Here is a 10559-nt window from a genome sequence, read left to right on the forward strand (position 1 = left end):
CTGTACAATATCAAGCACGTTTTGTTAATACTGATTGACATTAGTTGGCTGAGCCTGTGTCCAGAGGGGGGACATTTCCATTATATTTTAGCCTACGATAGTGGTGAAATGATACCAATATTTGAATCAAGTTTTATTTAAATATTCTTCGAATCGCTTTAATAATGACGCCTAATTCAATTAATGCATCCAGATGCACGCTTGTCTCTATGCCAGGTTATGATGGGCATACTGACAACCTCCTTTGGAAATGCAGGAAACCCCATTTATCAAATAATGTTAAAGGTGACTGGGTAACTGTACAAAATAAACAATTATTTTCAAAAGTATGACAATGTTGTGAATAAATAAATACATAATACATTTTGTCTACAGGAGCCAGAGCTGCAGCCTTGAAAACTCATCTTAAACGTTATCTACGTATTCCTATCACCCGCTGAGTGGGGGGACACTTCTCAGCTAAATAAATTGTGAACAGGAATTCCCCTGTAGGGATGTAAAGGAGGGCGTCGTTTACCGGATTCCACATGGCCAGGGCCAAATATGGATAAGAGGATAGGCGTGGCTAGTTCACTGGAGGATTTGCAGAGCGTCAGTTGAAACTAGAGACTATGTTCGCCCGTGGACGTCCAAGTCTCCAAGAATCGAATTGCTTGTAGTTTAAATATTTGTAAATATTTCTAATTAGTCTGCAGATTACGACTTGTTGCTATACATATTGTTGAGTGATCGACCAAGCAACGCAAGACCCAGACCTGAGCGAACGCGCCCCTGTTGTTGGCTTGTGAGTGCGTAGTCATAGTCGTCGTCACTTTCGAGGGGAAAGTTGCTCTTTTTTTCCAAGTTGTGCAATCTCTGCTTGACAATGTGCAACTCAGGATACCATCCACCCGCATAGACTTTACTTGGATATTAGCGAATGAGTTCAGTCGTAAAACATTTCTGTTGCAACATACCAACCTCTTGGCTTCAAGAAACATTGCTAATCTGTTTGACATTTTTGTGCATGATCCTGCTCTGGAGATGCATGCAGTCGACTTTGTCCGAAAGCAAAACCATTTCCGTGGACCAGCTCACTGTCAATCGAATTTAGAAACTTAAGGAGGACAATGCGATAGTGAAACTGTGAGTATCCCTGCATCGAATTCTCTGTTGAAGCTAACGTTATAATGTTGCATTTCTCACACTCTCGCTTTAGGCTAACTTGTTTGCTTTACGTTTACTTAGCAAACATTTCGTGACTTCCTTGGCGGACTTAGCCAGTGCTATCAAATTATGTAACTAACATTACGCTACACGCTTCTAGTTGTTCGGGATTGTTGTGAATAGTTGCAAACAATCGGTATTTATGATTCGTGGTCAAAATTACACTCGTGCAAAGTAAGTTTTGCCACAAAAAGTTCTCGATCGTTCTCGTGGGAGGGGGGATCTTTTAAGGGGGGCTGAAAAGTAGCAGCGCTTGTTTTCCTCGCTTCCTGTAATTCTCGTTGTCAAACACGGCACTGTACACGCCTTGTTCTAGCTGGCACACTGTACTGGGATCAAAATTAGCCATGGCCTGTGTGAACAAAACTATTAATCTCCAATTGAGAACATTTTTGGAGGTAATCTAACTTGTTTTGGTTGGTTGCATACAACTACACTGTGGCAGTGCCCCCAGTAGTTTGACGTGGCTGTCACGCTGTATCTTAGGCCTGTTCAGTGTTTCGTTACCGTTGGACACTAGAAGACCCGTTGGTTTTAACTGCAGGAGCTGCAGTCGATTACCGCAAGTTCTTGTGACTAATTCCATACTTCAGCATTAACCGTCTCTCACTTTCTCTTGTTGTCAACGAGGCCACAGTGTATCATTATGGAAGTAGACGAAAAACCTGTACGCTTTGTAATGATTTGACGCGCTACGCTAATCTGAAGAGTTCTACTGGCATTCCAGATATGTTTATCCTAATTGCTTCTCTATTTATAAAGCGTCTTCACTTCCACCCCCGAACTACAGAGTATAACTTACATGTAAAACAACCCCGTGAGCCAACACTGGAAAGACTATAGCGACTTGTCCATGTGCACGTGAGGTCTTGCTTCCACCATGACCCTCTTTCTATCTGACTCTGCAACGACAGAGCCATGATGCAATGTTCTAAGTAGTACAGTTCAACGGATATAATACTCTTCCTACAAGACCTCCATTTCTCGATGGTGTATATTCACCTCTGTCAAACCTAGCATGAAAATGGTTGACCTAAATAGGTGTGCTAACATAAGCAATACATTTAATGTAAATAATAGAAAAATCTGCCAGAGATATAAGGCCCCAATTTAAATGACTGGCAAAGTACAAAGTTATTCACTTTATTCACAGTTATTACTCTCTTGAGTGGCATGTGGGAGCATTAAACTGATTGATCCATGTTTGTGCTGAAGATCTTGGTCATGGTATGAAATTGGCAAATTCAGTTTCACAAGTAGTACACAGTAGAAACACAAGTTTAAATCCAGGACCATTGCATTTTTAAGTTGAGTTGCCTTTGGTCATTATTATTTAAAAAATGTTTTAACAGTGCACCTGCAGTACAAGCCAGCAGAAGGGATAAGCCATGAAAGAAGCTGTACAACATCCAGGAGAGGTGTATTACAATGTGGGAAGCACTGCATTAGAGCAGGCACATGATGACAATGGATCCAGAGTCCCTTCCAACGCAGAGGCCCAGGGCACTGCCGTTTTCAACCCAGAGAAAGGGCACCCGGTCCGGGGACATTTCTCTCAGAGTGCACCTTTGAAATGGATGCACCAAGACGCTGTGCAGGCCCCAGGCTGGCCTCAGGGTGTTCCCAACATGCCCGGCTGGAGCCAGAACTTTAGCCCGTACCGGGCAGGCATGGGCGAGGCCAGGGGACAGATGGTGTACTCCAAGCCGAACCACGACGCCGACGGGCTGCCTCTGGAGAAGCCACCACCCCAGGGCTCCAGCGAGGCCTACAAGGAGGCCCAAGCCCAGGTGAGAGGCCTGGAGTGGGACCAGCGCGCGGCCGCCGCTGCTGCTATGCGGCAGGCCCAGCAGCTCCAGGTCTTCCAGCAGGGCCACAAGGGCGGTGAGATGCCGTGCCCACCGCACACCATCCGCCCCGGGTCCATGCAGGGCTCCATGCTTCAGCCCTTTCAGCTGGCATTCGGCGCCACCAAGCAGCCCGTGCCCCCGGCGTACTACCCGGTCTTCCCGGCGAACAACACCATGGGAGGCATGCCGTACACTGGCGAGCAGCCCAAATCGCAGCACCAGCTGATGCAGCTGCAGCAGCAGATGCAACAGCAGCAGCAGCAGCAACGTCAGCTCCAGCAGCAGCAACATCACCAAATGCAGCAACACCAGCAGCAGCAGCAGCAGCAGCAACACCAGCATCAGCAGGCAAGACATCAGCAGCAGCAACAGCAACAGCATCAAATGCAGCAGCACCATATGCAGCAGCAGCAGCTGCAACAAATTTATCAACATCAACAGCTGCAGCAAATGCATCACTTGCAACAACAGCAGCAGCAGCAGCAACAACAACAACAGCAACCAATTCATTTACAGCCACAGCCTCAGCCAAACCTGCCCCAACAGGAGACCATACCCACCCAGCCACATACTCAGTCGAAGCCCCAGCAGCTCAACCCTCACCCTCCGCCCTACCAGTCCGACAGCCAGCCCTCCAGTGCCAGTCCACCGCCCCCCTCCCAGCAGCCCCAGCCCCAACCCCAACCCCAGCCCCAAAGCCTGGCAGCCCCACAGCCCAAACCTCAGGAGTCGCCAGTCTCCCCATCCGCCCTCACGGAGCCGGCTAAGCCCGCTCCGGAGACCCAGGAGCCGCCAGCGCTCCCCCGACGCTCCAGGCGGCTGTCCAAAGACGGGCTCTCGCCCACGGGAGCGGTGCCGTCGTCCGTCCCGTGGAACCAGGCCGGCGGCAAGGACGCCTCAGGAGCCAACAACAGAGGGGAGGGCATTCAGGGAATGACAGGAGGGGTGATCCAAAGCACCAGAAGACGTAGGGCCTCCAAGGAGATCAACTTGGAGACGCTGGCCCAGAAGGCGTCAGAGATGGAGTCACTTCCTGCTAAAGTCATCAAGGTAGGAGTAACTGGACACAAAGTAACATAGACATGTGTATGGAGGATGTTTGCATGGTGGCAAATGGTTCAGAATGGTTCAAATGGATTCTGCATCTTTCTTGTTGCAACCAACTACACAAAATTACATGACGTATAGCATGCATCAACGTTCAGTAGCTTTAACATTTAGAATTAATGGCTATGCTCCTTTCAGAATCATAGTGAGGAGAAAGCCAGTTTATGTTTTCTGTCCAATGTATTTTCGTGCATTGACCCCAAGCAAGCTTTTCGAGTTTACTGACCTAGTTCACAGACCCCCTGAATGCAGCTGGTCCAGACAAATCATACACGCTAGTTGGTTGCATCATGGCTATAAGGAGTTCAACTTGGTTCTTACAGACAAAATAAAAATTTGCAGCAATTGTTCTCAATGAGTTATAGGCTAAAAGTACAGGTAAGATAATTTCACACATTTCCAATGTTTTGTAGGTGATGATGTCAGAAATCCTATCTCTATGCAGTTTTTTTTTTTTTTTTTTTTTTTTTTTTTTTTTTTCTTAGCCAGAACAGGTTTGTTCTTGTAAACCCGTACTGTAACTGGTTGAGTAATGCCAAGCTTACAGGTGTGAGAGGGTGTGTATATTCAGCAGTTCAGAATGGCATCACATGCTGACATAAGTGAGTGAGAGAAAGAGAGAGAGAGAGGAAAAAATCAGTATGTTGTGCGTTTTTTTTGTGCCATGGCTCCATACCGCTCAAACACTTATTGTGTCACTTGGCCTGTGGGCTGGCCACAAAGTCCTGTTCCCCTTCTGAGAGGAAGGCAGTGTTCCACTGTGTGACTTCCTCATGCTCTGTGAACTCGTATGTGAAATGTGCGGACCGTTTGCCCATGTCCACAGCTGGACATCAAAGCTTTGCATTGTGCACGGCTAGCAGCCTCTCCTCGTCAAGTGCACTGTGACACACACACACACACACACACATACTAAGCCAACACACACTCCCTCTTTCTCTCTTTCTCTCTCTCTCTCTCTCTCTCGCTCTCTCGCTCTCTCTTTCTCTCTTTCTCTCTTTCTCTCTCTCTCAAACAGTTTCTCACACACTCTCACACAGACACATACACTGGACACTGTGGCACTTCAGTGGCCTTTCAGGTGTATTCAGTGTACAGAAGAAGAGTGTTGGCGGGCTTGCCTTTTTTCCGTGGTAAATTAATTGTTGACTAGCTAACTGTTGTTAAGCAATAGGGCAGGGAGACCTACCCTCTGTCTGGCGTGCCGTGCACAGACAGAGTGTTATTACTTTGGGACATACCGTGTTTGCATTACAAAAAGACACACCCAGCAGTGAAGCTACTCCTTTTTTTCTTTTTTTCCCCCTCATTCCTTAGCCTGGCCTGCGTACTTAGCTGCAGTGCTTGCATTGCAACTGAAAACACCACATCAACAGAGCTGGGAAGAGCTGCTCTGTGAGAAGATGCTGTTCTTTTCTATCTTGTACTGTCTCTACATTTGGCTGTTACCCTTCAATCCATCCATCCATCCATCTGTTGCACACAGATTATATCTATGTCCCTGTCCCGATGGCCCCCAGTCTGCCCGTTCTTTCACTACTCTCTCTCTCTCTCTCTCTCTCTCTCTCTCTCTCTCTCTCTCTCTCTCTCTCTCTCTCTCTCTCTCTCTCTCGCTTTCATCAGTGAAACTCCTCTTTAGCTGCAGGCGTGTGTGTGTGAGAGAGAAAGAGAGAGAAAATGAGTGTGAGTTCCAGTGTGTGTGTGTGTGTGTGTGTGTGTGTCTGTGTGCACTGCAGGCAGCTGCAAGTCTGCACACCTCCACATTCCTCAAACCTCCCAAGCCCGTTCCCAGTAACTAACGCGGAAGGGGCCCCATCGCGCAGCTCTGCCAGGCGGCCCACCCCCCATGAGAATCCCCTGCGCTCAATAAAACATGACTCAAGCCTGGTGCACCATGCAAATGAAGTGAAACGCTCAATCTCTTTTTCATTTTCAAAAACGCCCACACAAACCCTGGAACAAGCTCACATGACCAACAATGGAATTGTGTACACACAAGACTCACTGACTAGTGAGCTGTTAGCAGCAATGTTCTTCTCTTTTTGACTTATTGCCTATAATAAACTAAACTTATGAGAAAATGGGAAGTTTATTAGTCTCTAAAAGGCCATCATTTCCTTTGCTTGTGTGAAGCATGGATCCCAGTAAGGGTTGTAGCAGAGCTTTGGTAGCATTAGTTGTCAGCCTGTTTATAGAACTGTTGCAATGTAACAGAAATGAGACTAAAGACTAGACCATTCTAGTCATAGTCATTATGGCAGAAACTAAGGACTAGTCACTGATCACTGTGCTATAACTTGATTTGCTTTGCTTGTGTCAAACATGATGGCAAAATAGATGCTCTAGCTAGCAGGGCTTGACTAGCATCCTGAGTTGTTAGCCTGTACGTAGGCCTTGTGCAACATGTTAAGAGGAGTTAGGCTAAGCCTGTACGTAGGCCTGGTGCAACATGTTAAGAGGAGTTAGGCTAAAGACTAAAAGCTATGTGATCTGTCCCAGCAGAAATAACAGTGCAGCAGCAACAGGTGTTACGTGGTTGGGAAGTGACGTCAGTATCTGGCACAGATTTTAATCCACACGTCTCCTCCTTGTTCAGAAGAAGGCTTGTTTGCTGGCCCTCTTTTTTTTTTTTTTTTTTTTTTTTTTCCCCATATCCTTTTTTTGCGCAATGCAAATGTGTACTGCCCTGGTCAGTAGTAATTTTTTTGGTCATGTGATGTGACTGGTTGTCCAATTCATACCATTTTCATAACTCTCCTTTGTCTCTGACCACTTCATACCTCACACATCTCTCTCTCTCTCTCTCTCTCTCTCTCTCTCTCTCTCTCTCTCTCTCTTCTCTCTCTCTCTCTTTGGTCATCACACCCTCTTTCTTTATCATTCCATTTCTTTCTACTTTTCACCTCTTTTTTTCATAACAAAACCAGCTCAACTGCCATTCAGTGCCAGTTGCTGGTGTAGTGCAGCAAAGCCACTACATGTTCCACTGTATTGAGAAAAAGGAGTGGAGTGAAACGGCTTGAAAAATGCACTGTACCTTGATTGCTCCCTTTTTTGTAAGTCACTTTGAACATAAAAAGCGTCAGTTAAATGACTAATGTAATTTAATGAAATGGGATTAGCAAAAGACGACATATAAAGATGTACTACTCTGCTCTGCTCCTCCACAGATGGATGACAGTGCTCCAGGCAAGCAGGGTGTGGGAGGGGGCATGGTGCCTCTGGTCATCCCAGTCTCGGTGCCCGTGCAGCGAGATGCGGCCCACGGGCAGCTGGGCTCCGGGTGGCCCCACGGTCGGGCAGGGGCACAGGAGACAACAGGGCACCATTACCCCACCAAACACACGCCCTCTGTCATTGTGGCGCGCCGACGGTCACTGAAGAACACCGCGTCAGACAGCCTGGGACAGGTAAGGCTCACCTTTACATTACTGTAAATATGAACTAACTGGCTCCACAAAGGTCTGATCATGTTATAATGGTAGAAGTTTAAAGACTTACGAAGTCTGGCCAACACCTGCCTTTCATCAATGGAAAATGCATGTTTTAAGCTGCATAGAACTAGCTCAAGCTGGAGATCTGGTGGGCTTTAAGAGGTTTTACACAACCAAAAAGCTTCCATAAAAAATAGACCGAGCTTCTAATTGAGACCTGCTTTTATTCATCCAAATCTGTGGTCGCACCAGGCGAATAAATGGGACCAGTGTCTAATTGGGGCTTTAGATCATGTTTTAATCGTGTTTTTATGGTATGCCTAAAATGTACTCTTACGATTACTTAAAAAGGGACAATGTCTTTCTTACTGTCTTCACTGCATGCACACACACTCTCAAAAGACTCAACAGAGCGTTGGTTTGTTGTCCTTCCTGTGCAGGACAATGCAAAGGACGATGACGGGCCCAAGTCCAAGCGGCGGCCGCGGCCCGAGCCGCTCTTCATCCCGCCGCCCAAAGTGAGCAACTTCATCGCGCCGTCCGTGTACTCGAGCATTTCGTCCTACCAGAGCCACCTGCGCTCGCCCGTGCGCTTGCCCGGCGACAACCCGCTGGCGCTGCCGCCCTACACGCCGCCGCCCATCCTGTCACCGGTGCGCGAGGGCTCCGGACTCTATTTCTCCACCTTCCTCTCATCCATGGCGGCCGCCGGCTCACAGGGGTTACCCCCCCCGCCCACACCCAAGTCTGCCACACGCAGTCTCCTGCGCTCCAGTGAGTGGCCTTTTGTGTGTGTGTGTGTGTGTGTGTGTGTGTGTGTGTGTGTGTGTGTGTGTGTGTGTGTGTGTGTGTGACTTTCTCACGATACTTTGCCCACGATGCAATATCATGATACAGGTATTTTGATCAAGTATTTTGCAATACTTGATACTAGGGGTGGGCGATATATATCGTCTGTGATGATATTGTGATTGTTGTTTTAACAATGTGCAAATTTACATTATCGAGTATTTAAATTTCTTATGGGGAAAAAACACTCAAACACGCATTGAAACCCCATACATTCACTAAATCCAGGAGGTGTAGCCTATGCGAGAGAAGCCCCTGGCTGCAGCAGAGCAAGTGTCACATGATCACTAGTGGGTCCACATTGTCACACACACGCCGAATGTTTATTTTGTGCAGCGAGAGGTAGGCTAGGCTACTTGGGATTTTGTGTGGCTACTTCTGTTCAAGTAGCATTGATGAGTCAATTTTTTTTCCTATATGGTATTATATGGAGAGAAAACATTAGCCTTTGAGTATTTTAATAGTCAGTTGTAAACAAAGAACTCTTCTCATGTAGGCCTAACCCTTTTGTAAATGGACTGAAGTTCGCTCTAATATCGATTATGCTAACCGTTAGCATCTCCATGGGATTTCTCATATACATTAACCATAAGCTAACGCATTAGTTTCTATTCTGTAACTTGGAATGTTAGCCTTCATGATTTCTCTTAAACAAAACCTTGAAGGAAATGACTGAGATGTACTCTGTTGGTCTGCTTAGTTTTCAGTCTTCAGCTTCAGACTTTCTCTTGGGAAACTGTTAGGCCTATTCATCTCGTCTAATGTAGCTGGCTAGACCATGTCATTGCCACACACACAAGTGGGGGCAGAATTGGAAATGTGTCATAGAGTGACAATGCATTGGTTGATTTGGTTAAAAAGTCACAGGTTAGGTTATTTGTTATTATTGTATTGATGCTATTCAGAAATAATGAGCTGTAAAGTAACTTAGACTTTTACAAATTTCTTTTAAAGGATATCGACTAATTATCGTTATCGTCAAAATCACAAAAAATATCGAGATATTATTTTTTGTCCATATCGCCCACCCCTACTTGATACATTGTGAGAAAATCATGCAAAAGATGCATCACGATATCTAGATAGATGAAGTAAGTAAAAATACTCTTAAAAGGGCAAAAAGCAGGAATTATCTATATTCCTACTACAGCAAGATGGAGAGTGCCTTTGCACGGTCAGCCATTTTCTCAGTTTCATCTTTTTCACTACAACTGAATTTGCGCTGGTTCGTTTAGTAAGTTATAGCTGGAGAAGCCATGACGTAGAGACTTTGGTCAGTCACATGGGCAGAGGAATCTGTATCATGATAGGGATATCTCTGGCGATCAATATATTGTGTGAGACACTCACAATAGTGTGGTCCTGTGTCGGTAGAGTGCATGTGTGTGTAAATATTGTTTTTTTCTAGTTGTCCAAAGTTTATCTTTTGCGTCTCTGGATTATCTTTCTGTGTTAGTAGTTTTTTTTTTTTTTTTCTTTCTCTCACAGCCATTGCCTTTGGACAATGTTTTGTAGTCTGCAGTCTGTGTCTTTCATCTCTAGGCCTGTCTGTCTGTCCCATATCTCCCCTCCCCTGACCCCTCCTGTCTTTGGGCTCATTTATCGTCCCCCGTCGTTTGTGCTGTCTCTCTGTCTGCTAGATCTGTCTGCGTGCGTTCACTGAACATCAATCCCCCAGGGATGAAACGGGGTCAGGCTGCACACAGACAGATACACGTCCACATGAATCTTATCTTCATGTCTCTCTCTCTCTCTCTCTCTCTCTCTCTCTCTCTCTGTATTTCAGGCAGTTCAGACATCACCCCCCCAGTGCTCCCCCCAATCGGAGAAGCCACACCTGTCAGCCTAGAGCCGTAAGTAACAACAGCAACAACAATCATCCCCCACCCCCCTCTCCCTCTCCCTCCCTCCTCCCCTTACACATAAAACACATACATAAACATGCAGGCAGGCACAGGGCCCTTGAACAACTGTCAGCAGTTTTTACTACCCCCACCACCCCCTGCCCCCTATGAAAAGCAGAAGGCAGCATCAGGTTTTTATTGTAGTACAGCTACACATGTGAATCACGGTGACTCACTCCGACCGTCCAGAGCTCTCTCTTTCTGACTCT

General features: G+C 46.4%; 1 protein-coding gene across 2 annotated transcripts in view; it reads left to right on the plus strand.

Moving 5' to 3' along the window:
* Positions 1–591: 591 nt before the first annotated feature.
* The window catches only part of mideasa (mitotic deacetylase associated SANT domain protein a), a 19707-nt gene continuing 9739 nt past the window's right edge, over positions 592–10559 (plus strand). For both annotated transcript variants that reach the window (XM_048250331.1, XM_048250333.1), the window contains exons 1-5: positions 592–1125; positions 2559–4106; positions 7334–7573; positions 8038–8371; positions 10233–10299. In XM_048250331.1, coding sequence (XP_048106288.1) covers positions 2595–4106; positions 7334–7573; positions 8038–8371; positions 10233–10299 — 2153 coding nt within the window. In that variant the 5' untranslated portion in view covers positions 592–1125; positions 2559–2594. The remainder of the gene's footprint in view (positions 1126–2558; positions 4107–7333; positions 7574–8037; positions 8372–10232; positions 10300–10559) is intronic.

The sequence above is a fragment of the Alosa alosa genome, chromosome 8 (genome assembly GCF_017589495.1).
Source record: "Alosa alosa isolate M-15738 ecotype Scorff River chromosome 8, AALO_Geno_1.1, whole genome shotgun sequence".
In the NCBI taxonomy this organism is placed as follows: Eukaryota; Metazoa; Chordata; class Actinopteri; order Clupeiformes; family Clupeidae; genus Alosa; species Alosa alosa.